The sequence below is a fragment of the Eurypyga helias genome, unplaced genomic scaffold, assembly GCF_000690775.1.
Source record: "Eurypyga helias isolate BGI_N326 unplaced genomic scaffold, ASM69077v1 scaffold2499, whole genome shotgun sequence".
Classification (NCBI taxonomy): domain Eukaryota; kingdom Metazoa; phylum Chordata; class Aves; order Eurypygiformes; family Eurypygidae; genus Eurypyga; species Eurypyga helias.
The window spans coordinates 39,099-61,176 of record NW_010272616.1 but is presented as its reverse complement, the minus strand read 5'-3'; the positions used below and the strand labels follow the sequence as shown (position 1 = coordinate 61,176).

General features: G+C 46.8%; 1 protein-coding gene across 1 annotated transcript in view; it reads left to right on the top strand.

Annotated features, from left to right (window-relative positions):
• The window catches only part of TMTC1 (transmembrane and tetratricopeptide repeat containing 1), a 127,767-nt gene that overhangs the window by 78,794 nt on the left and 26,895 nt on the right, over positions 1–22,078 (top strand). Inside the window, exons 9-10 of the mRNA XM_010159175.1 lie at positions 4,102–4,266; positions 12,402–12,515. Of these exons, the coding sequence (XP_010157477.1) occupies positions 4,102–4,266; positions 12,402–12,515 (279 nt within the window). The remainder of the gene's footprint in view (positions 1–4,101; positions 4,267–12,401; positions 12,516–22,078) is intronic.

The following is a 22,078-nucleotide window of genomic DNA, read 5'->3' as shown; positions in this document are numbered from 1 at the left end:
CCCCAGCCCTGCAGCCTCCATACATATGCAGATGGCTATGGAGATGTCTGGAATGTAGCACTTAGAGTAGTTTTTTCAAGTGGCTAATGGTTCTCTGATGAAAGGTGCTTTTGAGACATTTTCTCTTTTTTTTTTTTTTTCTTCCCCTCTCTAAATGTGAATGAGTAAAACCTGATTTCCTGCCAAGGGAGCACTAGTGATATGGAGTCAGTCCCCAGCTACTCCAAGAAGACAAGCTAATGTATTTGAAACCTTCTCTGCGTTTGTAGGTGATGGCAGGGTGGTGGCAGAGTTAACCCCGAAGGAAGTGTCCTAGAGTCCCCTGGCAAGTGACTTCAGTTGGAGAAGGACAGTCGCGCCTGTATGGGCTCTTCCTACCACTTCACCGCTGCCGGAGCTTCTGCCAACTCGCTAAACCTCAGTGTATCTTCAGTTGGCCTATCTGAAGCCTCGTGAGGTTGGGCGGAAGGGAAATGGGATGAACTTGCATCCCATGGGTGAAGTTCTGCGGTGGGGCTCTCCAGATCCAGCGACCATCCAGGCATGTTGTTGCTGCAGCAAGTCCACCTTAGCAAGCTTGGTGCTTGGCTGGTTCAAAACTTGATGGCCTCTGTACTACAGCTAATTTCTGTACCAGGACTGTTGAGTCTAGTGTGAAACAGGTGTGTTGTAGGTTATGAGGGATTATGCGCTTTTGGGACTAGGGAATGATAGTAATTAAATTATGTTTTTTTGACAGCTGCTTAATACATTGGTGTGGACACAGTTTTGTTTTGTTCAGAGCAGACCATGGGAGCTGCAGGAAGGGTCTAGATTAGCCCTGGTTTCACCATGATTATTTGGCCTTAAGGTAGAAATGTAAAGAGAAATGCAAAAATTACTAAGGATAATAGCTTTGGGGATGTTGCAGGGGGTTGTTTTGTAAACCGTTTGTAGCATGAATTCACAAAAGCACATGCTTTCCTGGTGGCAAAGGGCACGTGAGTGCTTTCTGTGCTTTGGGAGTCCTTGGCCTGCAAAAGACCTGCAGCCAGGAATGTAGCATCCACCCTCAGCCAGGGGATGGGCTTGAAATGATCATGTCATAAAAAAGCAGTGTAAAAAGATGCAGCTCCACCTGACATCTGTACTGAAAGTTCCCTGACAAGATAATAGAGGCATGTCCTCCCCACCCTTTCCTTGATGATCTGTGTCAGGGTATTGTCTGGACTTCTAAGCAAAAAGCACCAGGTTCTGGAAATAAAAGTATTTACCTACTTCATGTTCTCTGATCCTTTTCCCTTATTTTGGGTTCCTATGCACTTTATAGCGTAGGTACATCGACTGTAGGCTAGTTAGGCTGTAATTGTGACACAGCTACGACTGGGTCCTAATGTGGTCCCATTTATTTCTGTCTTATTGAAGTGTAAAGCGTGCTGCAGCCCTGCCCTCTTTAGCATCACTCCTTTAACCTTACCCTTGGCAGCTTTGTAGTTTAGGATTCCGGTACGCTAGCCATGCGATCCCCTTCGTTTGGGAGCCCATTCCCCTCGGTATTCACACTGGCTGCTGACCCCTGTAGCCTTGCTGAGTGTGGATGTAGAGCCTGCCATTGGGTTACTTCCCTGTTTATCTCACGGGGAGCCCTGTGGGCTTTGCAGCAAGATACCTTGGTTTCTGTTGCATACACCCCTGTGTTGTGGGTAGAGCCCTGGACTACAGCTCCAGCGCCTTGTTTGCCAGTCCCTGGTCAGCACAGCAAATCACTTTATTGCCACGTTTCGGATTCCTGCGTTGTATGAGGAAAATTGCAGGAGACCCCTCTTGAAAAGCGGCGTGTGGAGCTGGGCGCTGCTGCGTACCTGCCCTGCGTCACTGCCAGCACAGCTGGGATGGGAGCTCAGCCCGGGATGAACCCTTGCTCCTCTCTAGCACCCAGCATCTCTGCAGCTACTGTGGCGGTGCGCTGCAGATGTTTGAGAACCAGCCCTGGCAGCAGCACCTTTCCAGTGGCTGTGGGAGCTGTAACGCAGTGCTGGCTGTGCCCTGGGTAAGCAGACTGAGTGCTGCTGCTAAGGCAGAAATTCCCAACAGCTGGGGCAGGCTTTGGCATAAATACCAAGACATTGACGTTTGCATTTTTGGTTTTTTGTTAGAAAAGGCCCGTTCTTGAAAATGTGGAAATGTAAGGAAATTCCGTTGAAAACGGCCTGTGCTAAAGCAATTAAATAATGTTTATGTCAGATAATTAATTCCAAGGGAAGGATGAAATTGCTGAAAGGCAAAATAACAGAGTGAAAACCGTCTGCAGGTTTTTGAGGCACTTCTTATTGGAAAGGGAGGGCTTATTACCAAGATTAGCTTTTCAGAGGTTTTAAAGCAGGGTTCAATAGCTATAAAGGCTGGATTGTTTGGCACCAGCGCCTCGGTTTGTAGCTCTAAATGTCTGCTTGCAGTTAATGTAGGTGCAATAAACATATGTGTGCAAAAGAATTCATGGAAAAAAACCAGTGCAAGTGCCATAAGAAATGTCTCGCAGCAAAACGCAAGCATAGTTAAGTGGAAAAAAAAAATATTGATATCCACTTCTGAAAAACGGGAGAACTCTAGAACAACAATGAAGAAGTTTTGAATGATGGCCAGATCTGATGATTTCTCTGACACCTATGCCTATAACTCTGTGTGCTGTATGGCACCTGTACTGTGCCAGCGACAGCACCGCTGCCCGGTGCTGATCAGCGCCTACAGCAGAGGCATTTTTTTTCCTCAGTAAAAGCAAGAGTTATTGTCCCTGTCCATCCTTAGGAAGCCCAGGCAATAGCAATGTGCCCACCCCTCCAAGGGGGCAGAGAAACTGTGCCGAGAAGCATGCTCACAGCTCCTCATAGATGGGGCATTTTTCTATTTCTGCTTTCCAGATTGCCTTCTGCTTGCTTGCAAGGTCACCTCTGATAGAGGAAGGGGGTTTTTAGCGTTTCTTGCCTCATATCATTCACAGTGGCAAGTTGCTCCGATGTCTCGGTGCAGATGAGGACAGCCTGCAGGCTGGGATGCGCTCCCTGCCTTCAGGTGCGGGATTGAGCTGGGGTTCAGGCTGTGCCAGCGTCTGGGGAGGGCTGCTCTCTTGGCCCCGTATATTGCTGGTCCCTAAGTGTTACTCCAAATCCTTCTGCTCCCTTTTTTCTTCAGGGCGAGCTGCCTGGACTAAGATAGTTTTTAAGTCTAAAACTCAGTCAGGTGATAAGTAGCTGCACTGAAGAGTTATAGATAAGCTAATGAAATTCCTCCAGCAATAGGAATTAAAATTGCTTTTTTTTTTCCAAATGCCAAGTAGAATTAGCAGCATTTCCAACTCAGAGGGACATCATTGGAAGAATTAGCATAATCCTTGAATTAAGGTAAATAATTACTGAATTGATGTGAAGTTATACAGGAATAAGGCGGTGTGCCTCAGTGGTTACGTGCGGAGAGCCATGGAAGTGCTGGGAGGCTGGGCCCAGTGTGGTTTTGTGGAAGGGCGACGAGGAAGCCCTGCTAGCACATCTCAGCTGTTCAGGGCCTGCCTGGGAAGGGATGGGGTGGCCCTGATGGATACGTGCAAGCCCCGGGCAGGCACTCCTGTATGTGACACGGCCCCTGCCACCCGCTCCTGCTGCCATGTTGGCTGCAACTGTCGCTCTCCTGCCTCGGCTTCGCAATTTGTAAAGTAGAATTAACAGCAGCCGCCAGTGGGGTTGTTTAGAGACTTGGCTGTGTCAAAATGCTTTTCACTTCCATGCCGCTCCAGTAGCGTTCAGTATGACTGTTATTAGGCGATGCTTTCTTAGCTGGCCGCGCAGAAAAGCGGCTGCCTTCCGCAGGCGAGTGTAAGCTGCCATTATGCTGGGTGGTATTATGCACGCTACTCTACTTCTGGCCTCCGGGTCTATCATTTAGGTTAATTTGGAAATTGTGTAGTGACTTGAGGAAAACTGCTGTTGAATTGGGGTTTGTTAGCCTGGAAAATATAATTACTCCAGAAAACCCTGTAATTGTGTAATAAATGCAATACTGAGTGGTCTTGCATATAAACCAGAGGACTGGAATATAACTTTTGGCACCTTTTCCTTTTTTTCCCTCCAGTATGGGGTACTGCATCCTTTTTGTCCATGGTCTAAAAAAGCTGTCTACGTGGTTAAATAAGTGGAGAATTACTGTTCTGACCCTCTTTGCTTTACTGCTGCTGCTCTTCTCTTGGAAGACCGTGAAACAGAATGAAATCTGGCTGTCACGAGAATCCCTTTTCAGGTATGAGTGACCACGGGAGAATACTTGTGGTTTTGTATTGCTTAAAATAAGTTTGTTACATGGAACAGTTTTCTTTAGCATGAGTCCTGCTATTGATGCATTGCTTTGATTAACATTTTGATTATTATAAAGTAGCACCTACTTTCTGTGTTCTGGCAACTGCGCAAAAACTGGTATCAGCACTTTTATGTGCTTATGTGCAAACTTTGGGTCTAGCAATCACACTTTTAAGGCACACTGTTTTTAAATAACCTCAGTTCTGTAGATTTACCAATAATGTAATATTTTCCTTTTTAAAGACAGCAAAAGTTCATTGCAACCTTCCAGAACACCATAGTAACGCTATTGAATGTATTGAATTTTCTTTAGTGATGTTCTTAATGACAAAAATGAAATGCCACAAAGTGCCAAACTTAATGTACCATATTTCATTTTATTTGATTACTCTTTGCCAAACAGCTCACTTTACAACCTCATTTATATAATTTTTTGCACTGAAACAGACTGTTTCATTTTGTGTTTTGCTAGCAAGTATATTGCATTTGCCTCCAGCTGCTTTCAGCAGCTGTCTAATTGTGAAGTAATTGCAGAAATGCAGGTGATCTGCACACAGGTTGCTTAGCTTTATTTTCTAACTTACTGGCCAGAGCAAAGTTTAATTTACATAGCGCTAAAGACTATGAAATTATTTTTTGTGTGCGCCCTGTGGTCTTTAGGAAACGCTATGGAAGTGGTTGGAGGTCTGTTGGGATCTTTTTAAAAAAAAAAAAAATCTGGAATAGGGGTTTCTTCACTCTGATGGGATTCATTGTCTGTCTCCTTGTAACGCTGTTTGCTGTTCAAACAATAGCCGCCATGGTGACCGGTCTGGGCTCCCACCGTGATCCCTGTGAAGTTCACCTCCAGTCCAAACGCTTCTGGCTAACGGTGGCTGCTTGGAGGAAAGCCGGATGTCTTTCTGGGTTGGACAACTCTCTTGTTGAAAGGGGGGTGGGAAGACGGCAATTCCATATGCCGAGTTGCAGGCATCATCTGGTATCGCGTTGCCTACAGTTGTGGTCACCTATCTTTAAGAATGATGAAGTCGAACTGGAGCAGATGACAGGAGCACATCGCCTCCTACTGAGGAGCACTCTTGAGATGATATGGGGTGCCAGAGGGTCTGTTGCAGAAGAGAAGGATAAGGTTATGTCTGCTTAGTTGTCCATCCTACCTCTGTTCAGCTCAAATTTGGAAACTGCCGCTGCTTCAACGCAGGACTGAACCGAAGCTAATACACCTTGCCTCCAGGTAGGGATTTGATGTTGGACAGGGTAGTACGCAGGGCTTGCTGGGGCTTGCTCAGGTCTTCTGGGGACAATTCCAGGAGAGAGACCTGTCCTGGGCTTTTGAGGAGAAGGCAAGAATGTAGGTGTGCTCCTGCTGGGTGACGTCGTTTCGTGGCTTGCCCCTGAGAGCAATTAGCATCACATGCCTAGAAAAACAATGTAAGAACAGGGCCAGCAACAGTGATGCTTCTGTCCAGTCCCTTCGCAGCTTGCAGTAATCTGCAGTTTAAAGACTTCCTGAGTCAGGAATTACTTGAGGGTTTTTTTGCTTTTAATAGCTACTGATGGACTTTTCTTCCATTAACGTCTCTGACTGCTTTTTCAAATCTATTTATAGTTTTGGCTTCTACAGCATCCTGTGCGCTGGGCTCTGTCGTTAAATTCCACAGTGTGCACACTAAGATTTCACTTTCGTGTGCTATGAACACACTTTCGTGTGCTGTGAACTTCGGCCTGATCACCTTGTTTGGTGTCCCCTAGTTCTGGTGTGCTGAGTGAGTAGTAACTGTCAGCTCCTCACTTGTCCTCTGCTTTCCATGCCTTTACCCCCTTGCCCTCACCCAGGGCTGTCTCTCTTTCACGCTGGAGTCTGCTGGTTTTGAACTGTCCTCATACAGAAGCTGTTCTGCATTTCTGATCCTGCCTGTCAGTCTTCACTGGATACTTTCAAACCCTGTTCTGTCCTTTGAGGAGGCCAGAATCACTTTCCAAGAGGTATGTGCAGCACAGTAACGTAGGAGTGCTTTCTCGTTTTTGTTCTCCTACTAATTCCTGATCTTCTACTTGCCTTTTCTGACCTCTCCTAAGCACAGGGTGATATTTTCACAGCACTGTCCATATGAATTCCAAGATGCTTATTGTGAGTGGAAGTGGCTGATTTATAGACATCAATTTGTGTGCGGATTTATGAATATTTAGAGTGTGTGTGCACATGCTCTCTGATACTTGGCCCTGTAACAGAATCTCATTGCATCTGCCATCGTTTTGCCCAGCCTTCAATACCATGAGATCCTTCTGCAACAATTTGTGGCTAGCTTTAATTCCTGCAGTGTGGTTCACATAGGTGTCATCAGCAAATGTGTCGCCTCCCTGATTGCTCCATTTTCAAGATCCTTTGTGAACATCTGAAGCAGCTCAGATGCCACTGCATGTCTCTTGGGAACCCTGTTTGCAGTCTTCTCCAATTGTAAAAACTGTTCACAAACTCGTGCTCTCTGCTTGCTGTCTTTCAGCTAGGTATGGATTCAGGGGAGGACCTTCCCTCTTACTCCATGATGCCTTTAAGAAATTGGAACTCTTCAGTGAGGGATTACATCAAAAGCTTTTTTGAACATTTATGTTCAAAATGTTTATTGATGTATATGATTCTGATTGGGCTATATTTGGATTTTCATAAATACTTTCCATCATTTCAGTACCTCCTACCTCTTGACTCTATCAAAAGAACAACAGAACTGCCCAACCAACTTCTTTCTGCAAAATACAGGGTTAATTCTTCTCTGTTGGGTTGTAGCTATCCAGAATTTTGCCAGAACTAGTCTTTATTATGGTTTTCCCCAAATTACCTGGAGTGGAAATCAGACTTGCTGGTCCGTTACCCTCCAGATCCCTCCCCTGGGAGCCAGATGATGTCAGTTCATCACCTCCCATTTCTCTAGTGCCAGCCTCATTTAAATGCTAGGCTACATACTGCAGCTAATAGCAGCTTCACGTTTGGTTTCCTTTGGATGCATACTACCAGTTCCAATGGATTTATAATTGTTTCTGGTGCTGAATTATTTTGAAGCCTCTTTTATGGCCGCTTCAGCATGAGACAGTGCTCCAGACTTGCCCCTGTAAGGAAAAGCTCCTATGTGGCAACTTCCTTCGGTTCCCCTGTAGTGAGCACTGGTGCAGATAATCCATTTAGCTTTTCTGCTGTGGCCTTTTCTTCTTAAAGCACTACTTTTAGACCTCCATCATCTATTTGCCTTAGGGGATCTTTGGCAGGTTTCCTATATCATCTGATGTATTCCATTATTAGCTTTGATGGCTTTAGCAAGTTTTTCCTTAAATCTCTTCTGGTCTGCCTAATTATGGTTTATGTTTAACTTGCTGAAGTTTGTACTCTTTTTCCTTCTGTAGCTGTGACATTCACTTTTTAAAGGGTGTTTTTCATTTCTCATAGCCTTCTTTACTACACTGTTTAACCTTTTCGTTGTCCTTTTAAGAACTTCTTTGATAGGTGTTGCACATCTCTCCAGAGAATGTAATATGGTAGGATTCTTGTTGATGGGAAGGAAATGCAAAAAAAGAATAGTATAGCAAGAAGATAATGTCATCCCAGGAGTGGGAGATTTCATCTTTGGGGCAGAAGGAGGAGGCTATATGTAGGCTGACGAGGAGAGGAGGGAGAAATGGATGTAGGCATGTGCAACAGCAATAAATTGGAAAGGAGAGAACAGGAGGAGGAGATAAGGAACAGTAAAGTTGTATGAAGGAAAATAATAAGGAAACAGAACAAATTTATAGATGTGGGAAAGGAGACATAAATCATCCTACTTGGTAGTCTCTGTGTGTGTTGAAAATTTTTTTTTTTTTAAGAAGTATGTGCTGAGAGAATCTTTGCTTCCATTCCTAGTTCTTCATTCTTCTTTCTCCAGTTGCTGGCTTCAGTTAATTGCTCCTTTTCCGCCTCCTCTTACTTTTTTCCCCTTCACCTCTACTGTCTATTCCTCCATTTGCTTGGATGTGTTTCTTCAGGGTTGATCTGTCTCGATTCCCTTGGCTGATACCTGTTCTGTTATACACACTTTCTCGAGGATGGTTCAGGAGATGTTTGTATAACTGACATCAGTTTTGTGCTTGTAGCCCATTTTGTCCCCTTCTCCAGGCTTACCCGCTTTGACATTGTGTGGCACCACTGTTGCCATCTCAGGGCCATCCTGACTCATAGTCTCCAGCCCAGGGCGCAAATTTTCTGGATGCAGAAATCCTGCTGTGTCCTGGCTGGAAGAAGCAATGTGGGAGAGGATGCTGCCATCTGAGGAAATGGTGCATCGACACAGAGGTGCACAAGCATATGTGCAAGGGGTAAATGAAAGCAAATGAACCGCAAGTGCAAGAAGTGGCCAAATACATAGAGATCTAGATATCTGAGGGATATTATTCCAACAGCTCTCTAGAAGTCCCAAGCAGTTTGTCTTGCTCTATTGGCAGCTGGGCAGGGAGGGCTTGTTTGTTAAATACTTAAGGGACTACCCTATAGAGCGCATGCACAGGCGGTCGGGCTCTGACCACGGTCAGTGTCAATGTCTGAAGCTGGGGAGAGGGAGGTGAGGGCTGCGGGCTAACCTCTGGATCCGCCCTACCGACCTTTTCAAGGTTTGTCAAGCTGCCACGTTTCCTGTTACTCCTGGAAAGCATCCGCGTGCACTGCCCACGTTTCTGACAGTGCCTGGAAACGCAGTTGTAACCAGCAAAGGAACTGTGTGAAAGTGGCACTTTCTTAGTCAGCATTTTTCCCTCCCAAGCCGGGTTTGCTGACTTCAGTAATTTGCAAAAACCAACCCAGCCCCAAAGGTGACATTTACTGCTGTGTTGTTCTGTTAATTCTGAAAGCTGGCTCAGCTGAGGAGAGCGAGTCCTGTTGCATTTTGTGCATCTTCTATAGAACAGTTTAATATGGCCCAGCACTGATATCTGTGAAATCAATGCAAGGGTAGGAGGCCAAGGAAAGTGGTTGTTTGTGTCAACCAGAGAACAATTTGCTGTAGAGAGCCTTTATTGATGATAATGATTACCAAAGCAGAGGACACCCCATCAGTCTCCCAGGGCTCCTGCTGAGGCAGGAGTAGCCTCATTTCCTTGTAAACTGAGCACTTTTCATATGGAAGTCACAGAAAATCAATGAAGCCTCTGCCCTGCAACCGGTTGCTTTGCAGTGCAGGACGTGCACTTGGGAAAACAACAGAGGGGATCACAGGAGACTCTTCCCAACTGATGTGGGATTTGGGTAATGCTGGTGGTTGAGGTTGGAAAATACCAGTGGTATTTTATTTCTCTGATTTACTGCTAATAGGTTTTTGCCTTTCGATGGAGAGGAAGTGTTACGTAAAAAGGTTTGCCTATTGTTTGTTTTCCATTACTGTCACTTACTGCTGTCGTAGAAGTCAAAAGGGAAGGAAATCCTCTGGAGAAGTGACGTCTGATCTGGGTGGGCTTGTTTCTGGCTGGAGCCAGTTCGGTGCCATAGGTTTTCAGAAGGGCACGTGTGTGCTGGGCTGGGGAAGGGGGAAATGGGAGAGTTTGGAAAAGCACATTGGAAAATTAGATTGAAATTGCGAGAGACTGGGGTCTTGCGGGAAGCAGAAATGGAAAAACATTGTGTTCTGCTTTGTTATTTATACTCCACCCTTTCCTGCTTGGCTTTCGTTATGGACATTGTTGTTTCCCATGTCAGTGAGCAAACAGCATTCAAGGGCTGGTCAAGAATCAATTAGCAGGAGTGTTTGCCCAAACTCTCCTAAAAAATCCCCTCCACATTCAGCGCTGTGTTTTCTGCTGCCATCCACAGCGCAGAGGCTCCAGGCAGCCTCAGTCATTGCTAAGTGCATTTGCAAAATGAGAAACACCCCCCTCCCTGCCCGTACGAGGAGAAGAAATAGGTCAGGGTGTGATGCAGAAGAGAGCATCGTAAGAGCCCAAACCGATTTCTGCCTTTCCTGTGTCACTCCCACCTCCAGCAAAAGCACGGAGATGAAAGAAGCTTTATTAGTGATGCTTTAATAAATGGGGCCAGCAGGACTAATAATAAAGCCTATTTAAAGGGAAACAGTCCAGAATTAAAATATTTAAACATATGCATCTTGCTGTTAAACCTGTAAGTTGTTACGTATGCATAAGTGCTTCGGTCCGGGTGTACTCCTCAGCGATAACTCCGTTTGCTCTCTTTCAGCGGGGGCTGCAGCAGAGCCAGCAACTCACTGCACGTAGCTCTGAGAGAGCAGCAGTTTTGAGTGCCTGGCCGTGTCTCTGCCTGTAATACTGGTGCTGATGTAATGAAACCCTCTCTCTCTAAGAATTAATATTCCAGTGATGCCCAGAGGTTGTAAGTGTGTAGTTAATAGCTCCCAAGGCCAATGGAAATTAACACAGCCATAGCAGTCACACATTACTTGCTGCTGGTGCAGTATATCTTTGTGAAAACTAATATAGAAAATCATTCTCTTAAGAATAGCATCAATTAACTGATTTAATTCAGCGATTAGTCACAAAATGTCTTATTCCTGTAGTGCTCCCAGTAAGTAATTTGGAAATACCTGATGATTAGGAAGCCAAATGCAAGGTGTATTTTTAATTTCAGTGGCTGTGTTGTGCTGAACTCTGTAAGGCAGCCGTGGGCGAAGCTTTGGAAGCTCTCACAAGTAGGCATTAGCGATGCTTGATACCACTGGCGGCAGATAACCAGTAAGATGTATCTGCCGCTACGACTCTCCAGCGCTGTTTTGCAATGAAATCCCTGGCAAAGGGTTTCTGCAGCTGTAGGTGCATTCTCCCCACGGAGAGGGTGTGTGCCCTGCTAGGGGCTGTGTGCGGCCCTGTCTCGTTAGGATTAACTTCCATGCCCGCTGAAGTTAAGCAGGAGAGACAGACAAGGGAAAGCAGCCAGACTTGGGAATTTCCTAATCCTCGCTTTTCTTCCCTGAGTTAGGAGGGTCAGAGATGAGGGGGCGAGAAAAGAGAGCGGCTTGCAGGAATCTGCCTGTGGGCAAGAAACAGCACTTTGTCCACTTTTACAGGAACAGCTTCGTCCATACTCATTTCCCATTACCTCAGAGAGCCCCTGGTTTTGTGCTGGACAGGATTCCCCCATTAAACGGAGTAGCGACTTCTCTGGATTCTTGCAGGGGAAATGTTTTTATGGCATACGAGCTCCGAGCTCCTGTGATTTCTTTCTCTCTTCAACCTTGAAACCGCGTTTCCTCTAGCTGTGGACGGTGTACCTTGCTTTCTGTGCTCTCAATTAAGTAAATAAGCATATGCTTGCTCTTCTCCTTTTGTCTTTGTGCCCTCATTATCAATTCCAAATGCTGAGCCCTGTCTACACGTGTCAGGGGAGACAGTGGGTTGGCTGTGCAGCCACATGTCCTCAGACATGTGTTATAGTGCCAGAGCCTACAACGTGCCAGCTAAGGGCAAGAGTCCCATTAGCCCTCACCTCCTGGCCATGCTCTGCTCAATGCTAAGCTCCTACTCAGTACTCAGAGTATGCTGTGCATCCCCTCTAGTGGCGGATGCGTATGGAGAAGATACCTGCTTTCTGCTACCTGCAGCTGACGGATTTAAATCTAGATTTTCATACGGTGCTTCGTGACACTCCAGTTTATGCAGAGAGCCTGTTATGGCTCTATTATAGAAAGTACTACATGCTAAATATTACCCTTTTTAGAAAAGGTGAAAATGTAGAAAGTACTACATGCTAAATATTCACCTTTTTAGGGTTTTTCCATTTAATAATTCAGATTTTGAAATATGCCAGCATCTGGCCAAAGGGAGTGTTGCAGCGTTGGTGCTAGAGGTGCCTGCGGTGACAGCATCCAAGATGAGTTGAGTTCCTGCTACATATTTACGTCCGCCCCGGGCACATGGTTTACCAGTGCGTGCGGCAAGCTTGGGGTTGTAACGTGAGTTGTGTGCAGGAGGTGAAAAGGCACTCCAAATCCAAGCAATCTTTTCAGAAGAAGGGGCCATGAGAAGAAGGTGGCCCTCGGGGAAGGTGGGGTGACCTGGCCGCTAACACCATCCTGCTTCTGTTCCTCTTCACAGCTCAGGAGTGAAGACCCTGCCCCACAACGCCAAGGTGCACTACAACTACGCCAATTTTCTGAAGGACCAGGGCCGTAACGTTGAGGCTATCTACCACTACAAAACTGCTCTCAAGTAAGTCCCTTGGGGGCTTGGTGGGACTCCGGCTGTGTGGTGCAGCCTGCCGTTAGCCCAGCCCTTCACTGCCGGGCATGGGGCAAGTTGCCTTCTCCTCATCCCTGGTTCCGGGAGCAGCTCGGCTTTCAGAGGCTGGGAAAGTTCCCTGGCTTGCTGTTTGTGTGTCATTAAATGAAGTAGCCTGGCTTCCCTCCAGCTCCACGTGTGTGTATGTGTGTGTGTGCACATTTCGATATATGAGATAGAAATGTTACCATAGCTACACATTGAGCAATGAAGTGTCATTTATGCAGCCGAATGCATGCTGGTAAGCAGGAGGTAGTTGTCATAAATGCATTTTTAGGTTCCTGGGCCATTTATCTTAGTAAATTGTTAATGGTGCATGCCTGGAAAATGCCAGTGCTATAGCCATCTGAAGTGCAGTAATAATAATAGTGCTTACTACTTGTACTGAGGCTTCTGTCCACAGAGCTTTGCATGAGCACTAAACTAATTGATCCTGAACACGTTCCTGTGCAGTAATAGGGGAAATATCATTACTGTGGTTCTGTACAGGGGAGAAGCTGAAGCAGGAGGGTGAATTGCCTGGTAAATCCTGGCCCAGGCTTGGGCTGCAATATGAGACATCCTCTGTGGTACCTCTGACGGACCCTCCCGACCACATGTGGATGGGGTTACTCCCTGTGAGCAGCATCCCTCTGCTCACCACTCCTGCCAGTGCTGTTAGTGCAGCTCAGCTGGGCCCTCGGCTGCTCCCCACTGCCTGGGCAGTGCTCGGTGCGGCAAGCAGGTCACCCCAGTTCCCCAAACCTCTCCCCTCTGGTCCTGGGGGCTTGAGGGTACGGACAAGCTCCTCAGGGGAATGAGTGCAGGGAAAAGGGGGGGGGTGGGGCGGGGAGGGCAGGGTAAACCAAATGTGGAGGGTGCAGATAATGTCTTTGGGAGCACAAGCATATATGGGAAGGACAGACAAAGTGAGGAGTGGCTCTCATGGACAGCAGGGGCAGAGCTCATCTCCATAGGGCACATCAGGAGGTGCAAGAAATGCTCTTTCCTGACACATGGTCTGGCAGGAAACTCCAGAAGTTACATCTATGTTTTGTTTTCTGGCCAGTTGACAGGGTTATAACAAAGGCTTTCCAAGGGCTCTTAGCCCAGCCAGGTTAAGCTGGGAGGAGTTCATTGTTACTGAGGAAGGCCTGAACCTGGGTGAAGGTGATTTTTAGCTTTTTGAGCAGCATCCTGTTCTGCTTTACTGTGCTGGGCATTTGGGAAGTCATTTAAAAAAACCCTCCATCCTATTTTTTAATGTTTCCAGGAATGGAAAAGCCAGCACAACCATCAATAAATTGTACTGAAGGTTAATTACTTTGGCTGTTGAAAATATCCTCCTTTATTTTTAGTCTGATTTGTTTAACATCAGCTTCCAGTCATTGGATTTGTTTACATCTTTAAATGCCACGCTGGAGATCCCATTACCAAAAGTTTGTTTTCTGGAGAGTGATTGAATCCTCCCTTAACCTGCTGCTTGATACACTGATGTAGCTGCTAGCATTTTTAGTGTTATGTGAGTTTTTGCAGTCCTCCAGTCATTTCTGTAACTAGTCTCTGAACTTTCTCCAACTTACCAGAAAAGCCCATTGCAAGTTAAAAAGAAGAGGGACTAACAGAAATTATCCAAACTCTGCAGTGAGCATCCTAGTACAGAGAGTAACGTAACTGCTCCTACGGACATTGTCTCTGCTTGTGTAAATGGGATTTGCTGACAAAAGATTTTGCTCTTCTCTAACTCAGCAGCACCCATTTGTTATAATTATAATGCTGTCTTCTACTCTGCAGTATTTCAGTTATGAAAGAGTCTGCTTTGAGAACTGATGGCAAACATTTCCTCAACTTCATTAGATAGCATGGTTTGTGCTGACAGTATTGTTTGTAGCGCATCCGAAGCCTTGTCGGGACTTGGAGCCACACAGAACCACCCCTGCTCTTTTCTAGGTGCTTGGTGTCTCCATGGCATCGATGCTCCACTTGCCTCAGTGATTTCAGGATTAGTTGGTGCTTTTGACAAGCGAGCCCCTGTCCTCACCTTGTGTGTTCACTACCTCACCCAGCAGTGCCAACCAGGGAGTCTCCTTCTGGCTCCATCACTGGGAAGCTTGATCCCACCACCTCGTTTCTCTGCACATACGCTTTCCTAATCTTTACCCCTTCTTCCCACCCCCGTCACAGGGAAATTAATGTGGGGCCTGTATAATAAACAATAAAACAGGGTAAGAAAGAAGTGTGGCGTGCTCTCCTGTTGAGTTACACTCCGTCTTTTTCCTTCAGACGTACCCTGTCTGAGATGTGTGAGTAGGCCTTGCAGCATCCATTAAGTGCCTCTGCGTGATGGCTGCGGTGAAGCGGTGGGGAAGGTGATGGATGTGGGACAGGCAATGTGATGGTGGATATAGTGAAGACCCGAGACAGGTATCTCAGATAAGAACAGATTTCATGTGCAGGCTGTTTACCCATCCTCACAGACTCCAGCTGTGCAATCACGGCTCTGATTGTAGACCAATTACTCTACAATTAGAGAGAAAGAAGTAGTAGCTGTAATATCCTGACCAGATTTTGATGGTTCAGGGTAATTTTGGCCACTGGTCCGACCTGAAAATGGAAGAACAGCTAGGAAGCTGAAGCACCACTCGCTCCGTGAATTTGCTCATCAGGGAGCAGGCAGACCAGCAGCTCAGGTGCTAACACAAGCTTTCCTGGTTTCCCCCAGGTTTCCCTCACTGGGTGTCTGCTCCCTCGGTGGGTCCACACTCCCCAGGTTACAGAAAACGCAAGTGACTCGAGCGGCTTCTCAATGCAGCAGCAGTACCATCAGAAGTACGGGAGATTAAAATATCCTACCTGCCTAGCGCACCCAGAGCGGATCAATAAGGGAATTAATAAGGCAACGGATTCAATAAGGACAGGGACTGTCGCTGCCACCACCTGGGGGCTCCTGGGAGGGAGAAGGGGAGAGCAGCATCGCCTCGTACCGGCTCCATCTGAGGCACGTGGGTGATGGCTCATCCATCACTCGGCTGGCTTCTAAAGCTTGTGCCAAATTACGGTGTAGGTCTGCTTGATCTCCGGTGAATGAGTTTGCTAAACAGAAGTGACTCTGTCAGTCCGCACTCGGCTGCTTAAGCCGCTCGCAATTGCCATTCCGCCAACGTAATGATGCGTTTCTACAGGCAGCTTCCCTGCCAGAAGTGTCGATTGACGTGTAGCTATTTAGTGCAGCAACCCACTGCTCCTGTGAAGTAGGCAGGTGATGCTGTAGCTGTGGGAAAGGGTGCTGAAGTGCACACAGGTTACATAGTGAAATAATACCAATTGAGACTAAATCCTGGGAAAGTTGGTCCCCGGTACTTTAATTGCTTGCTCCCGTTCCTGCTTTCAAAAGCAGGCAGGATCCTCTGCTGACTCGTGTTGGTGTATCTCTGTTAAGTTCAGGGCAGACAAATGATGGAGGAGAATGTGTTTTCTCTGTCAGCAAAACTGCAGGGCAGGTTTCCAGGGCAAACTCTGCAATTGATCCCAACAACCACCTGTTGATGCCATTGCAGGTGGCCCGTGAAAAAACTCATTCCCTCACCCCAGCCCAGGAGCCAGTGACACTACACCTTGTCTTAACTAGGCTTAGGTAATCAGTGCAATCTAATTATGCTGTCCAAGAGCTGGGGAAATGAAAACTGAAATAAAATGCAAAAATGGAGAACAACATTTGTATTGGACAGGGGGAGAATGAAAGGAAAAGAAGTTCTGTGTATGTAGGAAAAGCTCCTCCTTGTACGTTGGGCTCCTGGGAGGGGAATGGAAGCAGAGCCCTTCGGAGGTGCAGGATGGGTTACCCGTAAAGCAGACATGATGAACAGCTGGCGCTCTGCAGTTGTGGCAGTGGGTTATAAACCTTTCAGCTTACCTTCAGTGAAACAAGAAAAGCACGCTGCTGGATTAGACTGCTTCACTGGTTTGCCTGACATATGGCAGTGACCCCAGGAGATACTTGTTTGTTGGTTTTTTTTCCTGCAAAAAAAGCCAGAAACATTCTGTTTGAGATGTGAGTTGACCATGGTTACTCTGAAAACTGGCCTTAACGTTCTTGCTGCTGTTTCTACTGCAGATCTGCGGCTGTTGCTAGGAATTTCGGAGACCCCTTGCTGCTGCAGATCAAACAGTGCTGGTCTTATCTTGAAATAAAACTTGTCTTGCCACTCTCATGTTTGAGAGTGAGCCTATGAGGTTGTGTAACCTCATGTATACATAAAGAACAGTTCTGATGTGCTAATGAAGACATTTTTGCTGTTGTTCATAGTTACCAAGCTTTTGTCCTGCTTCTCCCCAGCTTTGTGTGCTTGATGTTGCTGTTGGGACTGTTTTATCACTCCTTAGGAACGGACGTGTGCTGACATGCAGAGAGAGAAAAACGGCAGAGCCTTAAAACCCATTTGATGAACATTCATTATGTCTTTAATAAGACATAACAACAAAGAGAAAAAAATTCACCTTCCCTGCTACAATTGCACTTATTCAAAATTTGAATTCCCAAATCAGCTCTGTCTTACTCTCTGTGTCTCCATGTTTGTTGCCAGGGCTGTGCTTCCCATGGATGGCAGATCGATGTGAGCAACAGCAGGTGGGGCTGAAGGAGGTTGCTGGGTTTCTTGCTGGAGTTGGGTGAATAAATGTGCTAATAATAATTCTGTGCTATTCAAGCGGCATTTCTGTGTCCAGCAAAAGGTCAACATCTAAAATTTCATGTTTGCACCTTTGGACACAAAACCATATAGATTTGCCTGTAATTAAAAAATGTCCATAGAGTGCTGTGTTTAAGTATTGTAGGGGAGAGTTATCTTTGTGTAAAGGCAGACACTGTGACTGTCAAATGATACAAAGCGGTCAAATCAGAACTGAATTATTTCTTCATAACTGCCAGATGACAGTCACAGAAATGACTGAGATTGGTGGACTGAAAAAGGAAAAGCTTCTGGAAAGAAAGAAATGCAGAGAAAGGCTGGGGTGGCAGTGGGGGGGGGAGGGAGAGAGACATGGGCTGGCCCTGCAAGCATCAGGCACCCTGGGGCAACACGGAGCTGTTCTCTGGGGTGCTGCTGTTTCCCAAGGGAGGCATGGGCAAGGGTGTGAACTAACTCTTCCCATCAGTGGAATATCCAATAGGAGAGATTCCTGCAGGAGGTAGCCACCGTACGTGTAATACTGTGAGTTTATGCACATAAGTGCACCAGTGTGTGTACATGAGGGTGCACACACATTTGCAGTGTGTGTGGGTGCCTGCCCATCAACAGGTTCACAAGCTCCCCTTGGACTTTCCCTGCCAAACGAACAGAGCGAGAAGGGGACCAGCCCGCCATCAGCAGATCCAGGTAGAAACCTCTGTTCTCCCTTCTGGCATCCTCCAGAGAAGGGAGGCTCCAGGAACTCAGGCTGGCTTGCTTTGTGCTTCAGGGAGCTGCTCTGATGCTCAGCCTTGAGGGGAGAGAGTGGGTCGGGAGGCAGATGAGCCTCTATGAAAACACGTGATGCTGCAACATGTGTGGTCTGGCTCTTGCAGTTTGCAAATAATACAGCTTAGGGCGTTGCTCACAGCAAGGAAACTGGGAATACTGGTTTGTGGCATTAGGAAGTGTCATGAGATCATGCCTATATATGCTTGGTACTCGAATGCAGGCTAGATGGGGGAGGAGGGAGGAGGAAGCAGTGTGCCACCATATCCATATCCCTCACTGAGGTAATAAAATTGGTGCGTAACATCACTGGAATGGGTAGAAAAGGAGCAAGCAAGGCTGCTCTTTCTCCTCACTCCACTTCAGAAATAAAGCCCTAATGCTGTAAGGGAGACTCAGGTTTCTTGCTAAGCTTTCCCACACACCTACCCACTGGGTTTTTATATATCTTAAATCAACAGTATCTGGGGTTGTTTAAATTCAGTTAAATTGCACTCTCCATGCAGTAAAAAAATTGTGTTCATACAGCCCTTTATGTGCATGTGTGTCTGTGTGTGTGCCTTGAAAATGCCTCTCAGCATGGACTGCAGGTGGCCTCGGATACCATCTGTGATTTATTTCTGGAAAGAATTAAAATACCAGTACCATTTGTTAGCCTGTTTTTACAGCGAGTCAAAAATGTGCAGCGCTGCGTTGCTGCGACTGCCAGGGCTGCGTGTCCTCCCGAAGCCGTGAATGCCCTTTTGACACTTACGTTACTGAGGTCAGGCCCTTGGAGCAATCCCTCTGGTTAGACATTTGATGGAACATCTTCATAGAGACTTCATATAATGCCCCGTGTTACAGACTTGCCACAGATCGCGTCCAGGCTGTTGGAAACATCTTTGCTCAGCGTTCTTCCGAATCCTCCTCTGACAGTAGGCTTTTGGGGTAATTGGTGCTCTCCTGTACGGATGTGGTGGCTGTCCTGAAGCTAGACAAAAATTGTCAAGTGATTTAATAGTAACTGGTGGCTGAAAAGGCTGCCTGATAATTTGAATCAGAGGCTTAATGGCTTTTACAACACAGTGCATGGGATGATGGCCAAATTACTTCAGCCAGTGTAATTTATTCTTGAACCTGTTCTCTATAAAGCGCTACTCCCCGACTGTTTTGGGGTGTACTTCACCTCTGCTTTGTAGTGATCAAATATCAATCAGTCAAGGCACAGACTCTTACTCAAAAACCAAACTGGTGTAAGTGCAGCCATGAGCCCTGATGAAGAGGCAGTGTGTGTGCAGTGTAACCGCACTGACAGCGATAGAAGCTGTGGATGCCCCTGCTGGAATGCACAGATGTATGTGTAACTTGACCCTGGACATTGGTATTTACAGGCAGGGTCCCTTCCTAGACCATGGCTTCTGTTGTGGTTGCAGGTCCTTCTACACTGTCCTTCAGGGACTTGCTGGCTTTTCAAACGCAACTTCTTGGGGAAGAGCCCCCATCAGCTGTGAGAATGACTGCTCTACAGCCTTGCTCGGACTACTGCGACTAGTGTCGGGAACTGATGCTAAAAATCTGCAGAATGGGAAATGCTTCCCTAATGGAGCTGCAAAGCTGCTGTCCTATTGGGACATGTGTTTTGATTTTGATGTGGGCTGTGCAGAGAGAAACTTAGGGCTGTGTTTTGCAGATGTTCAAGTCTACTTTTCACTTTTGGCTCATGAGAACCTCAAATCCAAGGGTTAATTGCTCATTCCCACAGCCATTTCTTTTTCCCTAGTCTGCTGTCCTTGTCTTTATGAAAATTTTGCTCAAAGACTGATTAGGTAGCACTGATAATTGTGCTAAATTATCAGAGACTTGCCTTCGCTGGGCCTTACCAAGGGTCAGCAGAAAAATTGGTTGCCAGTGCACGTCTGTCAAGGGTAACCTTGAGACTTTCTGTGAAGGCTTGGCAGGAGTAGCTGAGGCACTCTGCTTCCCCTGGACTTTTGAATGGCCCCTTGGAGCAATCTGAGTGGTGCTGGAATGAGGCTGCTCTGATTTACACCAACGACATCTCGGGGACAGCTGTGATCACGCATGGGAGTATGAGGCTGTACAGCTTCCTCCGGCACCTGCGAACCTTGGGAGATGACAGGCGTGATTTCACCCCATCTGCTCAGGCGAGATGTATGTTATTTCATCCCTTCATGTAAGGGTTTGGTTGAGGAACTTGCCTGATGGTCTCCTGTTTGTTGTGGTGTCCCTCTGGTTTCTGTGGGCTCTGTGGAGGCGCCTGCACTGTTCGTGCTGTCTGTGAGTCAGGCATGTCGTGAATTATTAGCCCATTGTTGGGCTTGAGTGGTTTCTGGGATTTCCAGGACTTACATGGATCCTGCATAAATTCTTTATGTGAGAGCATAAGCTGCCAGCCCAGTTTGATAACCTCATGTTGCCTCAGTGTTGCAGGGAACATGCGAGTTTAGCGGGAGAGGGTTTATTTATTTATGTTTAACTGTGACATTGTTTGACTTAAAATCCTTTTTTTCTCCTCAGCTCTAAATCTTAAGCTTCTACCCCTGCCCAAGTTTTAAAATTTTATTGAAAATTCATAAATTGTAATATTGTTTAAAGTGCTACATGCTTGGTTTTTAAATGGCATGCTTCTGGATATGGTTTGGGGTTTTTTTTCAATGGATGCCAAGCTCAAAGAATTCACAGGGCTTTTGTTAATTTACAGGTTAAATCTCTTCAGTTTCTTTTTTTCCACATTTCTGTCCTGGAGAGGTTTTCCTCGATACTAGGGTAGAGCATGGCTGCCATCCCCTGTGCTCTGCCCACGAGCCTTGGAGGCTTTCCCTGGAGAAAGGGGCCTGCCGGTGGCACAGTGCCCGTCGGCTGCTGTGCCGGCTGGCTGGGCTGCCAGGCTGGGGAAGAAGCTGTAAAGCCAGGACCTTTCTTCCTTCCACCGATCCCTGGCTGCGATTCAGCGCTTACTATTTATACCGAATTGGCCTCTGGAGATCCCAGCTGAGATCAAGATCCTGCTGTGCCGGCCACTGACTGTAGCTGGAGGTTGTCATCACTGCAGAGGGCTTGTGCTGTGAGTGGAGGCGCAACGATATTGGGAAGGCAAGCTTTATTATTGTCACGTTAGTGACGGGGCATGGAGATCCCGAGAGAAAGATTTGTCCTAGGCCACGTGGGAAACTGTGTCAGAGATCAGGACTTGCTCAGTGTCCGCGTTGTAGATGGTCGGGGCTGAAATGGGGGAGACTTCTGCTCACTGGAAGGTAGAAAGCGTTTGAGATGCTTTTGGGTACCTGAGGCATCTGCCCTTCAGCAGCAGCAGGGAGAGGACACTCTGGGTGGGTGTCTGCAGTAGCCATAGGCACTGGTGATCAGGCACCCCCTCCTGACTTCCTGAGCCAGGAACCTAACCAGACCCGCAAAACCACTCGGAGATGCTCTGAGAGCCCCCGGCACCGTGCTGGGGTGGGTTCGCTCCATGCCTTATTCCTAGTGTTGCATCAGGCACTGAGTCAGACCACCTCATCGCTGAGTACGTGGGAATGGGCGTGATGCGGTAACCAACGCCGGGCCGTGCTGCGTGCAGGCAGGAGTCTGGCTGCTTGGTCATGCTTTCCCTGGAGAAGATTATGCCGGGGGCCTTCAAAAGAACGTAAAAGTGTTAGATCTCCGGCTTGCCTGACTTTTAACAGGATTTCCATTTTAAAAAAAGATAGAATACAAAAATTCCCAGCCTGTCACAAACCTTCTGCCATGCTGAATGGTGTTACCTTTGAGGAAATAATGATGCAACTACAAAAAAATCTTCAAGAGAAAACCAGCTGCTGCTTAATGTTGCAGAATCATCTCTCCCTCTACAAAAGGAATCCAAATGCTGCAAATTGAGGGCGTTTTTGACAAAAACATCGGATCTGGCTCTGTGACCTCCACATCATGTAGAGCAGCTCTTGGAACAAGGTGCCACGCTGTCGTGAGATCATGGCCCAAGTTGTTGCCAGCGCAGGTTTGTTCCCCATAGGGTGACTGGTCTCAGAAGTACATCAAGTCAGGTTTTAATTCAACCTG